Source organism: Elephantulus edwardii, unplaced genomic scaffold (assembly GCF_000299155.1).
Source record: "Elephantulus edwardii isolate Elephantulus edwardi_28Jun2011 unplaced genomic scaffold, EleEdw1.0 scaffold00044, whole genome shotgun sequence".
NCBI classification, from domain to species: domain Eukaryota; kingdom Metazoa; phylum Chordata; class Mammalia; order Macroscelidea; family Macroscelididae; genus Elephantulus; species Elephantulus edwardii.
In genome coordinates, this window is record NW_006399794.1 from 1,560,814 (window position 1) to 1,583,501 (window position 22,688).

Sequence of the window (22,688 nt, forward strand, 5' to 3'; positions counted from 1 at the left end):
TGGTAGAAGTGAAGTGGTATCCTGCTAGAGGGTGGAGCTGGGAAATAAGTGGGTCAAGGCACTGGGCTAAGGGCAGGGACTACACTGTAACTAATGGTCAACTCCAAAATGAGGGATTTATCTTTCACTACTCCACAAATTGCTGTCTGTCAGATACTCCTCTAAATCTAAACTTTCAGATTAAGACAGACTAGGAAGAAGGATTGGCCATCCACTTCTAAAATGGCAGGCCTCTGAAAACCCTATGTACAACACAACACACGTTGAGGAACAGAAAGTTTCACATTAGCACAATCAAATGTTCTGGATTCCCATTCTTCTCAGAGTCAGCCACAGCTTATTGTGATCCACACAGTCAAAAGCCTTTGCATAGACGCTCTTCTGGTATTCTTTGCTTTCTGCTAAGATCCATCTAACATTAGCTATAATATTCGTAGTACCACGACCTTTTCTAAATCCAGCTTGCACATCTGGCAGTTCTCTGTTGACATATTGTTCCAAATGTTTTTGGATAATTTTCAACAGAATAAAGTCTTAATTTGTTAGCCAGGGCCATGGTCTCGCAGAATAAAGGCTATCATTCCCAGCAAGCCGTCTTCCTTACAATAATGATGAACATTCCTCCCTGTCACTTGTAAGATCTGGGTTCCTAGTGTCACTCTCCCTTTGCTGGTGGGGCACAGCGACACTTTGATGGAAGTAAGTGTGAGTGGGACACATTACTTTGGGAGCACAGTAGAGAGTTAAACTTAGTGTTATTGGGGTTTGTAGTGCACTTTATATAGGCAAGTAAACAGGAAGACAGAGTGGGGTGGATATGTAGAGGTGGGGTATGTGCATTGGACAGGGAACCTCAGCTCAGTGCAGACCACTTCCAGCTCAACCGATGTGGCAGCCATCTTCCCGGGTGGTGAGCTTCTTTAGCCAGCACAGCCAAACACAGGAGAGCTTTCTCTGTCCCATATTAAAGGCTGATATGGGCCCAATAGTCTTGCATTTTTCCAGAGCTAGAAGATCTGCACTGGCCAGGGGCCTCCTTCTCCTCCCCAACATTCCTCAACACTTACGCACTTCAAAGTTGAACAATGAATAAGGATGACAGAAGAAGACTCAATCTTTGAATTGTGGTATTTGGAGAAGAGTGCCTAATATTCCACGGACTGAGAACAGAACAAACAGTTCTGTCATGGAGGAAGTGTAACCAGGGTGTTCCTTAGGTGCCAGGATGGTGTAACCTTGTCTCACATACTGAGGATGTTAGTGGAGGGACCAGTTCTTGGCAAAAGATATCCTGGTGGGAAAGGTGGAGGCTCAGAGATAGAAAGGAAGACCCTCAACAAGTTGAACTGACACAGTGACTGTAATAATAGGCTTAAGAGCATCAGGGCGTGTGTGGATACTCAGGATAAGTGGGACAAGGTCCAGACTGTTGTTCATCTACAGTTGTTAGGAGTTGAAGCGGACTTCACGGCACCACCACCAAGAACACAAGACAGGCCAGACAGAAAATAGAACAAATTGGCCGGACAGCACTAGAGAGAACATACCTTCCTGCACCAGGATCTTAGAGAAACAGCACCCTGAGAAGCGAGTCCATCAGCTGAGACCCCTTTTCCTCCTGGGGCATCTGCCAGTTTCAGAAGAGACATCTGAGGTGTTGAGAAGTTAAAGCAGAGCACTGTAAACCTCACAGCTAAACTGAGAAACATGCCAGAGCCACCACACTGAGGAAAGTCCACCTTGCTTTGGTTGGAACTCCAAAAGACTCACCCTAGAGGCAGAGAAAAGAAAGGCATTTTCAAGAAAAAGATGACAATTACAAAACAATTATTAATAGTTGACCTGAACGACAATGAACACAAGAGGCATGCATAGTAGAAGGATTGTATTTTGATGGCAGAGGAAAGAATCAAAAGGAAAAAGTAAAATAATAGAGATTGGGTGGTAGTGTACCCCTCTCAATAGAAATTAAAAGTAGAGAGCTCTGGTGGCCTAGTGGCAAGAAGCTTTACTGCAATCCCAAAGGTGCCTGGTTCTAATACACCAGATGCTCTTCTGGAGAAGGAGGGACAATCTCTTCCTGTGCCAGTCAGATCCAATTCGACAGTATACTACAAGGGGGGAAAAGTATATTAGCTATATTTTCTATTTACATATTTAAATACAAAAAAATATTAACTATATAAAATAAAAAATATCTTATGGGTTTGTGAATTGTAAAATTATATTAAATTAACAAAGGCAAAAGCATTCAATTGTGCATTGCATTAAATGGAGCTCAGTATTTTAAGCTCCATGCACTGTCTCAAAAATAGTAACAATTTATACTAAACTATGATAAGCATTCATGTTGTAATCTCTAGAGAAACCATTCAAAGAACAGTGAAAGAGTAACTACTACTGCCAAGATAACAGAGAGAAAGTTGGCATCTAAGCCCTTCATTCACAGGTATTTAATATAAAGGTGTCTGTAGATCAGCTATAATTAAGGTGGCTTTTGTTTTTGCATTATTTTTTTATTCTAGTTATTAGATATATTTTAAACACTTGGGATAGAGGTAAATGAAGCACCCCAATTCAAATTAAGCTAAAACTCAAGTTTTTTTGAGAACAGAATCTTCCAATTTCCCTCACCCTCCCAACACATCAAATTTTACAATTTCATGATTAATCCCCACCTCCCCCTGCACATCCTCATCCCTCTGTTTCCACCCTCCCCTACCCGCCTGGATCCTTATACTCATTCTACAATAATGGTTTTATACAGTATTTGTCCTTGTAGGACTGAGTTAGTTCACTCAGCAAAATGCTCTCCAGTCCCTCCCAAGTTAGGTAATAATTTACAAAATCATTACTCCTGCATGCTGCACAGTATTCCATTGTGTGAATGTATCATAATTTTGTAAATAAACCAGCATATAAAAAAGTAAACTTGGGGAGGAGGAAGGGAGGGAGATGAGGTAGAATGTATAATAATGAATGAATGAAAATCTAACTTTTCTGTAAACTTTTCTTAAAATGACAATTAAAAAATGTTATTTAAAAAAAAAAAAACCCACCAAAAACAAAACTCAAGTTATTCATTGGAAACGTTTTCTAAACATGGATACTGTGTAAGGGGCAACGCTGGAGGCCCTGGCAGGTCACACGGAGGGTTTTACAAAAGCCCTGGATCCTAGTCAGTAATCTGAGTTCTTGAAGTCCATCAAAGCGGGAAGAGAGAGAAGCCAGTTAGATTGGGGAACCACTTTGATCACTGAGAGTAAGGCATACTCTTTCTCTGCATGGATAAAGGAATGTGCAAGAGATTAAAAGATCTGTGGCGTGAGGGCCAGAAATGAGATGCCTCACGGGCATGTCCACGTCGGGAATGCTGTGCTGTCAGCAGCAGCATGTGAAGGCCAGGCTGCCAGTGACAATGTCTTGCCGGAGTACCTTTGCCTGCACAGAGGCAACCTGGATGTCACGGTCAGCTGGAGAGCAAGGGCTTCTCTTGGTGGACAGGGAAAATTGCATCAGCGCAGGAAGAAGCTGGAACACTTCAGCCTTGGTTTGTCATAGGACAGGAGTGTTTTTAAGGCTCACATGAAATGATGCTATTCAAAGGGCTTGTGACCAAGTTAGGAGGGAATTTATCCCATATTTTCTGCTTGCTTACACTTTGTGAGTCTGAACAGTAAACTTTGAACAACAGAGTTCCTTACCTCTGCATGAGAGGTGAATGCCAACTGTCGAAGTGAAACCCCCAAACCAGCAGCTCCTACTTGACTGATCGACAGGGGAATACAGAAGTCACCAGGGGAACAGTAGGAACAAAAGGAGCCACTTTAGACCCAGACGAGCAAGGCAGAGCTCTGGGGCTGATGTCACATCTCAAGCTACAGAGATGATTCCTCAGGTCTGGATTGTCATCTCTCTTCGCTAAAAGTCGCTATGAGTAGGATCTGACTCAATGCAAAGGATTTTTTTTTTTGTCTGAAGCTTCGTGTGACATACTTTAGACGTGTTGTAAGGAGGGACTGTTCCTTGGAGAGGGGCATCATGTTTGGGAGGGTGGAGGGACGGCGCAGGAGAGGAAGACTCTTGATGAGATGGATCAACTCAGTGATTGGGGTAGTGGGAGTAGGTGTGTCAGAGACAGTGAGTTTGGCACAGGATAGAACAGGGTTTAGGGCTCTTGTAAACAAGAGACTCAACTCAATGGTACATAACAACAAGTATAGAAGGAAACAAAAAGCCAAACTTCAAAGTGGCAGCTTTGTCTACATTCCCAGCTTGCCCTGCTTCAGGGATAAGCGCTGGCATGTGTGGGAAGGGAACCATTCTAAGAGCAGCATGGTGGACCAACCTAGGAGGCCAACGTGGAGCTCAGTCTGACTCACTGCTTCAGGTAGGTTACTCAGCCTCTTTGGGGGTCAGTTTTATCATCTGAAAATGGTGATATTGTTTATCTTAAAGCTGTGCTGTCAGGATTAGATGGGATCATTTGTTTGCAGAACTCCTGGCCTGTTGTAAGAGCTGAACTCACAGGGTCTGGCTGGTATTATCAGGGTCAGTGAGGCTTTTCAGGGGAGCTGGGATGAGCTGGGAGAGGGTGTGAGCATGAAATGACCAAGCCCACCCTGGAGGCTTAGGGACAGGGAGCTACAGCTGGCTGATGAGAAAGGCTGAGTCTGTTCCTCTGTGACAGAAGAGCTGAGGGGAGCAGCCGAGCCTCACATGGGCCCCGGGAAACCCCCGCAAAGTGCCCACTAGATGCCCCTGAGAGGGCTTTTCATGACATGTAAGCACCAGCAAACAGGAGCTCTCTCACCTGCAGTTATGCATATTTTTATTAAATTTTAGCTGGGGGAAAATCATTATAAATATCTAATCAACAGACAGAAGTTTATAAACAATGAGGTGAATTTAGTGTAAAATGATGGGCACTCTCTGGGAGTGGCCACCTGACAAGACAGCAGTTCTGTTGTATTATTCGTTCACATTTTACAGATCTGCTCTTCCTGGGGGTCTAATAAAGGCACTGTGGAGGTGCTGTGGTTTAGGCATTCAGCTGCTAAGCTAAAGGTCAGCAGTTTCAGCCCACCAGCCGCTCAGTGGGGGAAGGTAAGGCACCTGCTTCCATGATGACTTACACTCATGGCAACCTGATAGTTCTGTGGGATTGCTCTAAGGTGGATTTGTCTTGGTACCAGTGAGTTTATTTATACGGAGGTTTATGGGGCACATGGAGTACAAAAGCAAGCTAGAAACACCATCACCCCAACCATTTAGAAATGTGTTCCTTTAACTTGAAGGTGAGGCCAGTACTGTGTCAAAGTGAGCATTTCTACAGAGTAAATGAGAAAACAACAACAACAAAAACAAAACAAAACAAAACCAGGCTTCCTCAAGTGAAGGGGGCAGTGACTAAGGCAGGCCCCACCTGACTCCTACCTCAGCTTGAAAAATAGCTTTGTTGAAAAAAACACAGCTGAGGTGAACTTTCTTTGCTCCTCCCTCCATCTGCTTTCTATTTTCTGGCTAGGTGAGCTCCACCAGGTGCTCTGAGGGAAAGAAAGCATCCAGCTGTAAGTCACAAACTCCTACAAAAAACCCAAAGCTTTGCCCAAGCCCTTTCTCTGGGAAGAAAGAAAATAAAATGGTTGCTGTTTTCAGAAGTGCCAGGCCAAGCACACATGAAAATGTTTTGATCCTCAGACACAAACCCATTTATTTTTGGTTCATTTCAGCATTTGTAGCAGTGCACACACAACACATTTCAATCCACATGAATAGTTCCCAATTGTTGGCGCAAATTAATCTTTTACAAGCTACTCAGCAGTGAGGCTCCAAGATAAACAGTAGGTGAAATTGTACACTTTCCTCTGTCTGCGAACCTTCTTATTACGATAAACTCCCACATCTGCAGCTCCCTCCGTTCCTGCAGAGGCCCCAGCTGCCCCCCACCACCTCTGCCCTGCTGAGGTAGCCCTCTGATCAACCACCTGGATGAGGCATGCTGCCATTTTCAGGCTGAAAGGAAAAACCTGTAAATCTGCTTCCCGGGAAGAGAGACATTGCTGAATTGTCATTTGCCTTCAGCATACAGAAAACATCAATTTCATTGCAGCTCATCGGAGTTGGAAACACCTGCCACTTCCTTTCTCAGTTGCAATTAACATGCTGCATCTCAGCATTGATTGATTCCAAGCAACCTAACACTGCCAAAGTCAAGGTTTAAATGAAACTGTACAACCTGATATTATTGTTCACAGTTTAAGAAATATGGACTTCTCTTCACTGTCAACAGAGCACTACAATCATTAGGGATACGTTTCTATGCTTGAGAAAGGGTTGATGCTTATAATAGAAGTATCCTTTTATCTCTATATTTATTTGGGAGAGTTTAGCAGAAGGCTAGGGAGCTCTGGTAGCGTAGTGGCAGGGAACTGCACTGCAAATGCAAAGGTAGATAGTTGGAATCGACCAGGTGCTCTGGAGGAGAAAGATGCAGTCTCCTCCCATATGATTTAGTGCCTCTGAAAACCCACTGGAGAATCAGCTGTGGGTCAGTTCTGACTCAATGGTACACAACAAGTGGAAGGCTAGTATTTTCTGCATCCCAATACCTAGCACATAGCTACAAAATCAAAAGACATTCTGGGAAAGTTTGCTGAACAAGAGCATCATTGAAAGACTGTTTTGGAACTACAAGCTGAAGAATGGTCTCTGTATCCAGCCTACATAAAATTCTGAACTTGTAACTACTTTAAAATGTTTTACTAAATTCAGAAATTGTGTGCAAAAGACTATGAAATAAGACCTTATGCTGATGTTCATGTCCATTCAGAATCCTAAATTTGCAACCATGTCTGCACATGAAAGTCTTGTGGAGCCAGACCACTTTCATCCTCTGACAACTGATATTTACAATAGTTTTTGTTGAAGATCTTAGAACATTGTCAGGTGTGAATAAATGTTGTTGTTATGTGCCATCGAGTCGTTTGCGACTCATAGCGACCCTATGTATAACAGCCCTAAACCGTGCTCTATCCTGTGCCAATCTCATTGCCTCTGACACACCCATCCCGATTACCCCAGTCACTGAATCAATCCACCTCATAGAGGGTCTTCCCCTCCTGCGCTGTCCCTCTACTCTACCCAGCATGATGTCCCTCTCTAAAGACCTGTCTCTCCTTACAACATGTCCAAAGTAGGTCAGATGAAGCCCCAGAATCCTTGCCTCCAAGGAGCAGCCTGGTTTAACCCTCTCTAGGCTGAATCTGTTTGTTTTCTTGGCAGTCCATGAATAATTTTAAATAGCACAAGATTTACAATACTTGTGCCTCCTTTGGGAGAATGATAGCGGAATTGTTTTTATGTGCTGGGAAAACAGAAAGCAACAAACGCAGAAGATTGTAAGTATGAGGTCTGAGTTTTACCCTGGCCAAGACTGAACCTAAACCACAGCGTGTAGTCATGGGAAGAGAACGTGAACACACTTCTTCTCTCATCTTTTTCTCTTATTAAAAGAATACTAGATATAAGAACCACCTTCTTGCTTGTGCCTGTAGGAAATATCTTCCTTTTGCATGGAAACAAATTAAAATAAGTGGCAATTAATTCTTTTGCACAATAGCAGCCAGACACTATGCATTTGAGTCTCAACTGTTCTATATACACAGCAACACAGGTATACTTTTATGTAAATGACAGAAAAGATGGGACTTGAATAATTCTGAACACTCCAGAATGAAAATTAAATTTATATCTCTTCCACATACCCATAACCTTATCCCAAATGTCTGATGGTTGACTAACACCATAAATCTTTAATACTGTACAGTTCACTTTCTCACACAACTGGGTTACAGTAATGCACCACATAACATCCATTTGGGCAACATCCAACCATGTACATGACCTTGGTCCCACAAAACTATAATTAAGTTTAGACTTGTTCCCTAATGGTAGAATGGGATATTATCTAACATAATAGCTTCCTGCACAACCATCCTTAGAAAGAAAGAAAAGATTCTCCAAGCTGTTCAGGATTGTTGTTGTTATGTGCTGTTAAGTTGCCTGCGACTCATAGCAACCCTATGCATAATAGCCTTGAACCCTGCTCTATCATGTGCCAACTTTATTCTCTGACACACCTACCTTCATTATCCCACTCACTAAATCAATCCATCTCAGCAATGGTCTTCCTCTCTTTCTCTGTCCTGCCACCCTTCCAAGCATGATATCCCTCTCCAAGGACTGGTCCTTTCTTTCTAGCAACATGCCCAAAGTATGTCAGCAGAGGCCTCAGAATTCTTGCCTCCAAGGAGCAGCCTGGTTTTACCCTCTTTAGGACAAACCAGATTGTTCTCCTAGCAGTCCATGGTATAGTCAACACTCTTCCCCAGCACCACAGCTCAAAGGTATCAATTCTCTATCATCCCTAATTGTTGTCCAGCTCTCTGACACATAGCAAGCAATTATGAAAACTGTGACCTGGATCAGGCACACCTTAGTCTCCAGACTGAAGTCATTGCTCTTCAGTACTTTGGAGAGGTCCCTGACAGCTAACTTTCCCAATGCAATTTGTCTCTTGATTTGCTGGCTGCTGGTACCAAGAGTGTTGATTGGAGAGCCAAGCAAACTAAAATTGTTAACTATCTCAAGCTCTTCACCATATATCATAATGCTGCCAAATGGCCCAGTGGTGAGAATCTTTATCTTCTTAATTAATGTTGAGCTTCAATCCGTATTGAAGGCTGCAGTCCTTGACCCTCTGCAGCAAGCACTTCAGGTCCTCCTCAGTTTCAGCAAGCAGGGTTGTGTCATCTGCATAACACAGGTTGTTGATGGATCTTCCTCTAATCCTGGTGCCTCATTAGCTTCAATGAAAGCCAGAAGGCTAAAAAAAAAGGTGAGGGATTTTCACCAGACATGGAGAACTTGCTAATGACAGATTGAGGACCAAACACAAATAGTCCTTCTTCACACACTGGTGATCATTGCTAAGACATGAAGCTTCCTCAAGATGCTTGAAGGAAAAGCAGGACCAGGCTTTGATATGGTGTTCATACAACACCCAAATCATATAACATTCCATGAATATTTAAGTATCTCAGACATTACAAAGCATATGACAGTATTTGTATATGAAATAGCTTATATACCAGTATCTGAGCACTAACTGGTCTTCTTCAAGGGCTAACACAGGAAAACCACAATTATGAGGAAATCATATTAATAATGTCCATTATACATACAAATAAATAAAATAGATAAATAGCCAGAAATGGAATATATCTATCTATCTATTCCCTAGACCCTTGGAAAAAGAAGAAATCAGGTACTTGAAGGCCTGATCCTTCAAAAAAGGAGAGAAAAAAAGGATAGAAAAAAAAGAACATAACCTTTAAAGCCTGGCAAGCCAAGGAAAAATTGTGTTTAAATAACACCCAGATGCTGGCTGATTTAGAGGAAAACAGTCATACTTCTAATTACTACTTGTTGTTGTATAGAAATGGCATCTCACACAGGAGCGGCTCATGGGTAAACTTCTATTTAGTTAAGCTGGGTCTCAAGTCAGAGCCAACCATTAACAAAGCACCTTTTGTCTAATGATACCTTTTAACACTTGCAGAAAGGAGAGAGAAATGAGAGGTCAGGCACACGAGTTCATCAGTCTCTCTCTTATCTATAACAGATCAGACCCTCAAAATAATCCCGTTTGAGAGAAGACAAATATTTATGGCCATAGATTACCATTTTTAAATCTCTCATTTCATCCTCACATAAAACCAATCAAAACATCCCAGAGAGTCCCATTGTCAGTGTACAAACTCCATTTGCCTGCTTTCTTTTCACATTTAAAATGACCTTAAAGAAAGGAAGAGAAAAAAAAAAAAAAAGAAAGAAACAAACCAATGAAATCAACAGAAAACCACCATGAACCTTTCTGGGATTGGTCAATGGGATCGTTGCACAGGCAATGCCTGTGTCCTTGTCCCACATAGTTCCTGGGCAACCCCAGAGAGATGTCAGCTCCCACCCCTCTGTGTGGCGTAAGAAGACCACATCTGAGGAGGAAATTCTCTTTGTACCACTTATGTGTTTGATTTTAGCAGCAGCAGCAGCAACAACATCACCAATATTTCATCAATAATGGGAAGACATTCCCTCTTCATGCCACCAACAGAAAGAGACTTCAGAAGTAAGCATTTTCTAAAAATGCTTTTCATTCTCTTCCAGGAGCCATAATAGGAATGTTCAGGGAACAAAAAAAAAAAGAGTCTAAGCTAATAATAAAGGAAAGGGTTTCCTCCCCCTTCGCTCTTTCCCCCCCCCCAAAGTAAAATTAAAGCTCAAATGTTCTACTAAACTCTCATTGCTTATGTATATTATATTAAGGCTTATAAGCACGCCTGAGAAATTAAATTGATCCTGGATTGAATTAACACCTGCTATATGAGCTATTTGCTTTATGTAATCAGTAATCTCAAGATTTCTTCTCTTTCTCTGGAAACACAATTTAAATATTAACTTAATCTTTAAACTGCTGCTGCTGCTTGCTGACATTTGGAAGCCGGTCATCCATGTTAAAGGGGGCAGGAGGGAGAAAGAAAAGGCAAATATGGACATATTTATGAAAAAAGCCGCTTCTTGAAAATCTCGAGATGTGTAACTCAATGAATTGGGCACAAAATTATCCAAGCAGCAGGAGAGTCAAATCTCTGCGTCACTTTCTGGGGAAAACAATGCTGGTCAGCTGCCAAGGACACTTTCAATTTGAGAGGCCTACTGACTCGGTTGCCAAATTCAAAAGAGTCTTTGTATTTTCTTCATTAAAATCTTTGGAAGGATCTTGGGCAGCAGTGGTATATATGAGGGCATTTTAATATGTCTTAAAAATTGCAGGCGAGTATAATTTAAGATCTAGGTCGGCTACACGTTGCAGCGCGAACTAAACGAATGTGAGGTATCCTTGGCTTGATGCACCAGTCCGGGGCTCGCCAAGAGGGAGAGCAACACCCCTGGATTTGTTCAAGTCCTGCTCAGCTGGTAGCCCCTGGGGAACATGAAGCTTTCGAAGTGCTGGTCCTCAGCTTTTTCTTTGACGCGTTGTTCCTCTAAGGAGTCCACGAGTTTGTCCCTCTGCTCAATCACTTGCATCATCTTGTTGAGTATTTCCTGCTCCTCATTTCGGTCATTCTCATCTTTCTGGCTCTCTAAAGAAAAACAGAAAACCAGGGGACCTCGGATTAGATTTGACCCAGGAGAGTTCTTGGCGTGGGCTCTCCCGGTTGTTATGAACTTGTTCTGCCCTTTAATTTCAATGGAGGAAACAGGGAAGTGAATGGAACACGAAGAAACTGCCTGAAAAGACACAGCTTAGAAGAGGGGGGTGGGGTTGTTGCTTTGTGCTGCAATCAGCTCAGTTTTCATCTTGAGGGTATAGAGAAAGCAAGAGGGGGGGAAACCTTTGAGAGAGAAAGAATACCAGCCGAGCTGTACCAAGCTGCCACCCTGTGACTGTCTACTCCCACGCCCCCCCCCAAAAAACCCACCACAACAATGAAAGGGCTGTTTGCCATACGAATATACAAACCACAGCAAGGAAATCTGTGATAAAAGCTTCTAGTAAACAATCCACATCAGAGGTTACTGTTTGAACGAGGGTCCTTTGTTCATCTGTAGTTAATAAGCAGAAACCACATGACTGTCCACTAGGCTGTCCAGACTGGATCCAGACTGTCACTGTGTTTTCTGCCTTTCTGGGTGCATGACTGTCTTCCTAGTTGGCCTTAGGCATTGAATTACCCGCAGAGAGATGGGATTGTTATAAAAGGAAACAAAAAAGAAACAGGAAAGAATGAATTTCTGACATGCAAGATGTCATTTTTAAAGCCAGATGTAGGCTGAGAAAATCAGATTACTATTTCAGGAGAGGGCTTCCTCACTTCCTTGAGTCCCTTTTATTTAACAAACCAAGGGCCAGGCAGTGAGCCAGGTGATCGAGGAGCGAAAGTGTCACACTGCCTGTCACGGGGCTGAAGCTGGAGTCACCAGCAAGTGGGGAGAAGTGATGGAAGGGAAGGGAAAGGAGCTCCAGGTCCTTTGTTCCTCATACTGCTGGCAGAGAGAGGCAGAAGAGGTGGGCAGTGAGGGCCTGTCCTTCTGAGTGTCCATTCACTCTCTCCTCTCTCCCAAAGGGGCCACCAGTTACTGTGGAGTCAATTCTGTCCCACGGTGACCTCATGCGTGGAAGAGGAGAGGCATGCTCCTAGGGTTTTCAACAGCTTGTTTTTCAGGAATAGATTATCTGCACTTTCTTCCAACTTTGAATTTCCAAACTTAGGTTTGTGTTTAGCAGCTGAACACGTTAGCATTCATGTCACCCAGGGATTCCTCCGAAAGGGCAAAAATGTCTGTTATCATGTAACAGGAACCCTCAGGCTAAAGGGCTCCTGCTCTGAGCCTCATTTAGAGCTGTGGGAAGGCTCACCTAGAAGGTCACAAATAAACCCCATGGTAGGCAGAAAGGACCCCAGTGTGGCTCTCTAACACAGCTGCTGTGTGGCACAGATGAAACGAAGAAACGTCCACTTGCTCCAGTCCACACAGGGTCTCACAAAGTCACCCAGCTAGTGGGCAGCCCCAGGATGATGTGTGAAGTGACCACAAACTAGAGACTAGATGGTAGACTGTCTGTGTACAGTGAAGACAAGTGAGCTTCGGAATGCCAGTAGGCTCCGCACAAGTCAAGAAAATGAACAAGGTACAAAGTACCCTAGCTCTACACCTTAACTACAAACGTGGATGGGCTACTGCTCTATGGGGACTCAAGGAATCGGAGCACACATCCGGATTCCTAATGCCACAAGGTCACCCAAACCTACCTCTCTCCATTAAAAGCAGAATGAAGGGGCAACCCATTTGTGAGAGTGAACATTCTATCCCGAAGAGACTGAGCATCTCCTATAGGGAATATTATTTAAACTATTGCATCAGGCTAAGTTTATCAGAGAGGGATAAATAAAGCTCCCCCACCCCTTGTAACAAGTGGAAGGAAGTTTACGTGCAAGATGAACTCAGGTCTGAATACAGGCAAAATGAAGATGCTACCTTTTTTTTGTGTGTATCTGAAGAGAGTGAGAACTTTATTTACTCCTTTGTAAGAAAGTCCTTACCAAAAACAAAACCAAAGGTAGTTAATGGATTCTCTGATGATAACTATATCACCATTCTGGGAAAGGGCAAATAAAACATTTATTAGATATACAAATTAGGTTTTGGTTTATAATTTAAGTATATTACAATGCTGGTATGTCTAATTTAGTAAGCAACACAGAAAAAAAAATTCTTTTCCCAGTTTAGGTTAGTCATACATGGATCCATCCAGACTAGTCTAACAACAAAAAGACCATGTACTTCACTTTTCTTTGTTATATGTATTGTGACACTGTTATTGTTGTGTACCATCAATCAAGTAAAAACTGATCCATAGCTGACCCTCCACGGGGTTTTCAGAAGCAGTAAATCACACAGAAGCAGACTGCCTATCCGTCTCCCATGGAGCAGCTGGTGGATTTGAGCTGCTTAACTTAGGGTTGTCAGGGTAATTCCTTACCACTAAGCCCACGGTGCTCTGTAATGGGACATTATAAAGCTTTTATTAGAAATAAAACAGTAGTGCATAAAGAAACAGTCTGCAGTACATTAATGTGTATAGAATATCTGCCTTGAGTGTGTGCTCTTTTATGAACTGTCTATTTGGGATCAAACTGACCACAGCAAATCAAAAGAGTAGGCTTGCTGTGCCCGTGGTGAGTGGGCAGAAGGCTGGCTGTGCACTCATCTCTGACCATTGGTGGTGGAGAGGGTGGGAAGAGCATCCTGGGATGCCCTGCGCGCTGCTTAAGTTTCCTTGAGTGGGAAATCGTCATTAGCAAGGACTCCAAACATGTGGCCATACTCACCCTCCTTGAGCATTTTCTCTCTTAACTTCTGCTCCAGTCGGCTTTGATGATCTTCTAATTCTAGCTCTTGGGCCCTGAGTATAAGAAAACGTGCAAACTTTTAAAATAGTCTCAGTATGTGGATAAACACAGAACAATACTCTTATTGACAGTAGCTGCATTCTTTTTTCCCCTGGTAAAAACTGGAGTAATTCCTTGAATAAAAGTGTTGTCGGTTCTGAAGAAGCCTCTGAGGACCGCTGTGTATGCTGAACTCAAGAGATGGTGAGGAGCGGCAGAGGGGCCCCCTGGTGGTGAAGGCCGGACACAGCGATTAGTGAAGAAGCTACAGTGGTCAGTGGTCCAGGGGGAAGCAATGAGCATCTGAAAACTCCCTTTCAGGGACAACACAACTTCAACTATCATGTTTCATCACTCCCAAATCCCTAATCATGGGTCCAAGAGAGTGCAAAAGAAGTAGGGAACAGGAATAAGAAATTGTATATGGAGTACTGGTGGTAGGAGCCTTCAGGCCACCATGCAGTTCTGGAACCGTAAGAGGCAAAAGCAAATCACAGGGTTGGTGGGTAGAGGGAGGGGGTAAAGGAAATGGGAAAAATATGGCAGGGACCTGAAAAGACAGGGTGATGGATGGGTGAGCAGAGTCCAACAGTGATAAATGTTATAAAACACAATGTATGGGAATCATTGTATCATTGTATGAAACATAATGTCAATGAAGGAAAGTGTGTGTGTGTGTGTGTGTGTGTGTGAATCTGAATACTAAAAAAAAAAGGAATTGTGCAGGAAGAGGCTCGGTCTGTGGTGCAGCCCTGAGGAAGGAGCCTGATGGGTGCTATGTTTACAGGGGATGGAAACAGAAGAGGCAATGTTGCACTGGAGCAGTGAAGCCCGAGAGCTGGCAACCCACTCTGTCTGCAGATTAGGAACAGTAAACTTAAGAAGGGAAAGTAAGATGGCCCATGGTGGAGGTCAGGCTGGAAATGCTACAATTAGCAATGCTTAGGGTAGGTCCCGTTTATATACAGAATGTAAGATAGAGTATCCCTTGGGCTGGTTCATTTAGTAATATAGGAAAAAGTTCCCCAAATACTTGGTAATGTTGCTGGTGTTCTTAGGAAAAATGACTACCACAAATACATAAGGGAGTTGTCAGATGTGACAGGTGAAGTCATGTTATCTCTGAAACAGAGACCACACAGAACGATCTTCCTACAGAACCAAGGGAATGTCTACATTAACAAGTCCAACAGAAGAAATGGAGCCAGGGAAGAAGCAGTCAAAATAAAAAACCAAGAAGTGCAACATCGTGGATACCATGATAAGAGAGAAGTGGGCCAAGTATTCAGATACTGAAGAGGGGAAGGACTGAAAAGAAGCTTCACCTGGGGTTGACAGGGTACCACCCTGTCTCAGCCCACCCTGCAGTCTGCATGTGCTTTTTCTCTGACAGCTAGAGCCATCTCCTATCCCCTGCTCTATTTTCACTACCACTAGAGCCATGGTTCCTATCTTGTTCAATATTCTCCATTTTCTGAGCGACACTGAACTTCTCTTGATCCACAGTGGCAGATGATGGATTTCTCCTTTAAGAGAACTTTCTGCCAGAACTACACTTGGTTGGCTGCTGTTGCTGGAGAATCTGTCTCAATGTTCAAGCACTGGTCAGCTCTGAGCCAGTGATGGGGCACAGCAGAGACATTCCCACTCAACATGGGACTCCCTTGAAATACAAACTGTGCTCTGAGGCTCCCCAGCAGGCTGGCCCATGACATTCTCAGGGCTGCATTGGAATCTGAGGCAGCTTCTGCTCAATTCTCCTTCCCCACCTCACCTCTCACAGGGACCAGAATTGCACTGTAGTCTGAAAGTTTCACTCTCTCTTAATCCCTTTCTCCTTCACAGGCATGGCTCCCATAAAATAGCTTGTTTAATTCTTTCTTGATGCCTGTTTCCCAAAGAGTCTATCTGTATTGCTAGACTTATCTAAGATGTTTCTCCTTGTTCATCCAGCTCTTTCTCCAAACTTCGATCTATTTTTTAACAGCACTCCCATCTGCCTTTGTGTAGTTCACAGAGCTGGCTGGATTCTCCTCTTTGGCCTCCTTTGGAGGAGTGGCGTCCCCTGCCTGTCTTGGGGAGACCCTCTGCACTGCATATACTCCTCATAAACACCTCCACGATTTGTTATCATACACTGGCCTCCTGTCTCCCTCGTACCTCTACTTCTGTCTGCCTTTGTGGGGCCCCATCATTGACTCTGGCTGAGTGGAGACTGTATGCTTTCTGCATGAGCACGGAGATGATTTCTAGGGCTCTAGAGCGAGAGACCAGGACTTTAGTCATATTTATTTAGTCCCACAGAAACTAGCAAAAGGCCTGGAACACAGAATTCTTCTTAATAAATTTTTCTTGAATGAACTTTTAAAATTTCTGTCCTGACCCAAATGCAGACAGTATGGCTGCATAAAAAGGGTTTTCTCATCAGATGGACATGATCAAATGACTTAGGTGTGTGGGGACTCTATATTCAGAAACCTTAAAAATACTGAGAAAACAAAACCTATCACTGCCCATTCCTGATGAAGCCTCATTAGTGTAATTCCTGGGCTCATCCCCCAGCCCTAACCATTATTCACTTCTACCCACCAGGCAAAACCAAACCCACTGTTGTCCAGTGGTTTTGACCCAGAGTCCCTACAGGACAGACCAGAACTGCCTCACAGTGTTTCAAAGGCCATCCATCATTACAGAAGTAGACTGCCACATCTTTGTCCCGTGGAGAGCTGGTGGGTACAAACTTCTGACTTACTGGTTGAGAACAGAGCGAACCATTGTGCTATGAGGGATCTTTACTTTTACATCATAAGAGGTCATCTTGGGAAGAACAGATGGGGTAAACTCAGCTCACTCTTCCCTTTCTCCTCCTGAGAGCAAACTGTAGAACATGTGATCTTAATTACATCCACCTTAAGCTAGGCCTAGGGAAAGGTTTCTCAACCTTGACACTATGTGTGCTGGGAACTAATTCTTTGTTTGGAGGTTGGGGTGTGCACTGTAGGATGATTAAGAGCATCCTTGGCTAGTTCTACAAATTAGAGGCCAAGAGTTTCCCTCCTCAGTTGTGACAGAGTTGCCTCCAGTTGAGAACCATTTGGCCTAGGGTCTTTGAAGGAATGCATTAGGTGAGTCTACTGCCTTTGTGATTACGTCAATAAATCTCAATTCTAAGGTGTTGTTAGTGCAGTGAACTGAATGGTAACCCCCTAAAAGCTATGCCCACATCCTAAAGCTGAGAACTCAAGAATGTCATAGATAACTCTAGTTGTAGCTAAGGGTCTTGAGATGAAACCACACTGGATTTTTCTGGTGGGCTTTAAATTCATTAACAAGTACCCTTATCAGAAACAGAAGAGGCGAAGACAGAGGCACAGAGAGGAAGATGATGTAAAGATGGGGGCAGAGACTGGACAGAGGCAGCCCAAAGCCAAAGCCTAGGCTGCTGGACACTGGAGAGGCCAAGAGGCGCTCTGCCTTAGAGTCTTTGAAGGAGTGTGGCCTTGCTGACACGTGATTTCAGACTCGGGGCCCCTGGAACCAAAAGGGAAAAACTGGTTGTTGCAAGCCACCCAGCTTGTGGTCGTTTGTTGCAGCAGTCCTAGGAAACTAATACCATTCGCAAACTCACTTGGGCTCCCCACTAAGCCAAGCTAGCCGTTATCAGTAATAAAGGTGATATTTTGATGTTCTTTCTCTTGAGTCAGTAGTCTTATTTGCCACCTGGTTCAGAACACAGGCAGGGGAGGGGTAAAGTATTTATTAGAATCCCAGAATTACCTCTAAGAGTCAGGACAAAACGAAATGGGGTTACATAAGAGCAAGCCCCCACCTGGCTGTTCCTAACTGTTAATGTAGTTCCCTCCAGACAGGCAGCGTGTATCCAGACCTTCAACATTTTGAGAGTGTGCTGAGAGCCATCTGCATTTTCTGATCTCAGTATCAGGCTTCAGCTACTCATTTAGAGCAGACAGACAGACAGATGGCCCTCAGTCCTTCCCTTTGCTAAAGCCACAAAGGAGTGACCAGGACAGCCTCCCTTTACACGAGCCACCTTTGAACTCATCTCTCCCCTCTGTGACTGCTCTTTTAACACAGGTCTGGGGACAAGGCTGAATTGACAAGAACTTCTCTAAATGCCTGACAGCTCCAGACCCATTACCTGCAATCTGTATGAGCCCAAGGACTCCACAGAGAGAACAGACAACCGAGTCACTGTACTAATGCCAGCATTGCATGCAGGACACAAACCAGAAATTTGCCTCAATCACCATTCTGTATGCACGAGGAGAGAGAGAGAGGAGGGGAAAAAAAATTCTGGGACTTCAAGGTGGGAGGGGAGCCCCGCACTCCCACCCTTTGCCTGGGGACTTGCTATCTGCGTTGTCTTACTTACGTGATCAGCAGCTCCGACTCATATCGCGTTAATTTATTCTTCTCCAGAACCAGCTTAAACCATTCCTGCAAAAGCTGTGCTTCGTCGTGTGTGCCTGAATCTGTTTAAGACATCAACAGCAAATGGGTTAGATTGGTGTTTCTCTCCCTGCGATCAAGCTGCTTTGGAGCCACTTTAACAGGCCGTGTCTGCAGCAGAAAAGACCAGCAAACCACAGCTTCCCGATGCCCTGTCGATGCCTTGAGGCTGCGGGAATGACAATAAAATCCCACTCTGTACACTCTGTGGGGAGTTCTCCTTGGACCTTCGGGACATAAATACTCCAGTTCCTGGATCATCATCTTGATAAAGCCATGTCACAAGTGATCTTTCTTCTGCCTACTTGTTTGTCCCTCATAGAATGTTTCTGTGTTTATGCATCATAATCTCTGCAAAGAAACCCCAGTTCCTGTAACTGTCTCCTCCTCCCCCACACTGAATGCCAGTCTAGTTCCCAGGTGGCCCAAGACTCTTGGGAGGTAAGAAAGAGTGGTGGTGCTTGGCATTTTCATTTTTGCATAAAGAAATGCCAAATTATAAAGCAAATACATGGAGGTGGGGCAGGATCCAAATCATTTGGCTGTAAGTCAGTTCAGACTCATGACAACCATACAGCTGTAGAGTGGAACTCCATGGCGTTTCCAACACTGTGGCCTTCTGAAAGCAGATCACCAGGCCTTTCTTCCTATGTGCCTCTGTCCAGGTTCAAGCTCACAGCCTTTCGGTTAGAAGCTGAACACTTCACCATTATCATTATCAATTCTGAAGACTTAGAGTATAAACCTTATTAACAAGAATTAACCATGAGAATATTAACACTGTCATTCAGATACTAACAAGCTCTTGTGGCTGAGTGGGTAGGGAGTGGCACTGCCAACCCAAAGGCAGGTGGTTCAAATCCACCAGCTGCTAAACAAGAGAAACATGAGCAATCTCCTCCCCTGTGACTAAAAACCTACTGGAGGGTCAGCTATGAGTCAGTGCTAACTTGATAGAAACGAGTTTCTGAGGGTTTTAAAAAAAATATTAAATATTAGATAGCAAATGTCTAGATGCTAAACATTAAAATCTGGGCTTATTTAAGAAGGAGCAACATGGAGGTGGCTTTCTAATATTTTACTCAGCAATGAGAACAAATGACTATGGTCCACCTACAAGGATTTACAGAGCAGAACCCACAGACAGAGGAAAACAACACAGATGCAAGACTTGGGTGACCTTGGCCAAGTTGCTTCGCCTCTCTGAGCCTTTGCTTCTTGATCTGTTCAACCCGTAACAGCTTACCAGGCAACAGTATAATAAACAATGCACTTCCCTGCTGATGGAGAGGCTATGCACTTTAGATGCAGCGTTTCATTTAATCCTCTAAACAAACTAAAAAACAGATGCTTGTAGTACCTCCACTCGATAACTATAAAATTGGAGGCTTAAAAGAGGAAAATAACTGCCCAAGTTCACAGTAAGTGGCAGAGCTAAGACTTGAATGAAGTTTGCTAAGGTAAGCCTGGTCTTCACTGCCATATGTAGGTGCTCTCTCCCCCTCCTCCCAGTCCTATAAGCTAAGAAATGCCCCTCCACACTGCTGCACATAGAAGCAATCCGTAAGAATCACTTCCCGTTTCTCCCTGTGTTCTTGACCAACTTTTTTATTCATAAAGAAACTGGTATCCAAAGAGATGTATATAGTGTCTCAAATTATAGTTAGTGAGCAAACTGGTACTAAAATGCAGATGTTAAAAAAATGCAGATGTTGTGCTCACTTCGGCAGCACATATACTAAAATTGGAGCGATACAGAGAAGATTAGCATGGCCCCTGCGCAAGGATGACATGCAAATTTGTGAAGCATTCCATATTAAAAGGAAAAAAAATGCAGATGTTGACTTCTGGAGCATTCATTCAACAACACGTATGAATACCCCTGCCTCCCCACCCTTCTGCCCCTTGTGTCAAATACTGCTTCAGATCCTGGAGATACAGTGGGGTGGAGAACACTAGCCCTCCTAGTCTCCTATCCGATTCAATTTCTTCTTGGAGATATTTGCTTTAGATTTCTGGAGTGAGGATAATTTTCCTTGATAGAGAAAACAGACGAGCTGGGAGTTGAAGATTCTGCCTTTCCTCATCATGTAACATTACACCACCTGCCACAAGCTCTGCACCTATCTTCTTCTCCTTGTTAATCCAAAAGAAACCGCTTTAAAGCACTGTCTCGCTCTCTTTAAGAGTTTTCTGTGCTGTTTTGATTCAGACTTTGCTGAGATACAGTATGCCACTGTTCTAGCTGGAATTCTATCCTGGCTTACAGGTCTCATTTTCAGCGGTGCTTATGTGGCCTTCTAAACTCTGATCTGTTGGAAGGCTCCTGGTGCAGCTGCTTTGATTTTGACTGACACTGTCCTCAGCAAACACAGGTTGAATAAAGTCAACTTCATTTTCTTTTTTCAAGGGGCTATTTTTCAATTCTGTAGTCTAGAATTCATGTTTTACCATCTCCTTTTTCTTAGTAGTCAAAATAACTTTTGGGGAATCTTTGGACACAGTTCTAGGAATCTGTCTTCCTGAAGTGCTGAGTACCAGCGTTGCCCTGCTATGAATTCCAACAATTTTCTGTACCCACCAGAAAGCTTCCTTGAATGAAGATGAGACCCCTGTTGACTCTTCACCACTGATGTCGTCCAGTGAAGTGGAAAGACTATGAACAGACCTGGTTCTGCCACTAACGTGACCTTGAACAAGTCATCTCACTTCTCCCCATGCCAGCCTTCTCTGATACTAAAGATTAATGCATATGTCAAAATTGATGCTAAGGATTAAATGAGATCATGCATATGAAATATATCCCATAATACCTGGCATACAGAAAACATTCAATACATTGTACCACTGTTATTGAGTATTACATTGTAGTTTCTGCTATTAAGCCTGGTTTGGGCATTACTTTCTGTTCACTTTTAAAACTAAGCTAGATTTGATACTTGGCTGAACTTCGTTTTGCAGCCTAACTGAAGGTTGACAAAACTATGCAATAATGACTCTGGTTTTTGGCTTGGTGTAGATGAAACGCTATATGGCTGGCTGGCTCATCAGCTCTTGCTTGGGAAGACTTGAGCATTATTTGTATACACAGATTGCTTGCTAACCATCTCTCCATCTGCGCCTGTCGCTGTTTGCTGAGAGCTCTTCCAGGGCAGGGCTATGACTTGTAGATCTGGCACAGGAGGCGGCTAGAATGGTGCAGCCAGGCAGCGAGTAACCCCTTTTGTGTCCACTGCTGACTCATCCTCCATTCATCCGTGTGCCCTCATATCATGGTTTTCTTAGACCAAATGAATGGATTCCACTTGCAAGGTGAAATAAAGCAATCAAAACTCAAAACAAAACTCTTCCATTAATGGGGTCATTTAGATGCAAAGTAATCTCTCAAAAATGCAGAGCAAAGGATGCCACTTTTCTACTGAAGTTCTTCAATATACCTCATATATTACTTTAGTAATTCCCTGATTGTTTTATAGAGTGATTAGCCAATATAACCTTTAATCGTCAAGGTTTATTTCCCTAAATGATAACAACAGGGAATAAACCATCTATTTATTAAAATCATGGCATTAAAGCATGCTCTTCTATAGGTGATGTGGAATGAATACTTCTCCCTGGGCACCGGTGAGTGGTTTCTCCAGGTTGGGTCTTGCTTTACTGTGGGCTTCACGAATGATTCTTTGATGTGGTTTCCTACTTCCTTAGAACGTGTGAGAAGGTCTAAATCAGCGTTTGCTGCAGTTCTGTAAATGCACTCAGACCCTCAGCAATTACCTGGGTGGGGCATTAGAGAAATTGTAGCCAAAACACTTGAGCAGCACAAAGGGAATCCTCCCCTGCTGCACACATGCTGGTCAGCTATCTGACAACGGCCACAACCACTGAGAGGCAGGGCTGATGCTGACTCAGGGTGGCCATTAGTGTCCCGGAGCACACCTGTGCGCCAGCAGGTTTCCAAGTGGATTTTTTTAAAGTTGATCATTAGACTTTTCTTCCAAGACTCTACTGGAATGGTTCGATCCTCCACAATCTATTCACTCTCTCATTATTGGATAGTCTTGGGGATTTTTGGTATTGTGGATTATGCCATTTATAACAACAATCATTATAAACATTTTTGTATCTGTCTCCTGACCCATTTGGACAAGACTTTCCCTGGTTTTATATATATTTATATTTTCTATATTTATTTGTTTTTTT

General features: G+C 43.4%; 1 protein-coding gene across 1 annotated transcript in view; it reads right to left on the reverse strand.

Moving 5' to 3' along the window:
• Positions 1–11,022: 11,022 nt before the first annotated feature.
• MICALCL (MICAL C-terminal like) overlaps positions 11,023–22,688 on the reverse strand; it is a 51,636-nt gene continuing 39,970 nt past the window's right edge. Inside the window, exons 7-9 of the mRNA XM_006885589.1 lie at positions 18,412–18,511; positions 13,959–14,032; positions 11,023–11,207 (exon numbers count right to left, since the gene is read on the reverse strand). Of these exons, the coding sequence (XP_006885651.1) occupies positions 11,023–11,207; positions 13,959–14,032; positions 18,412–18,511 (359 nt within the window). The remainder of the gene's footprint in view (positions 11,208–13,958; positions 14,033–18,411; positions 18,512–22,688) is intronic.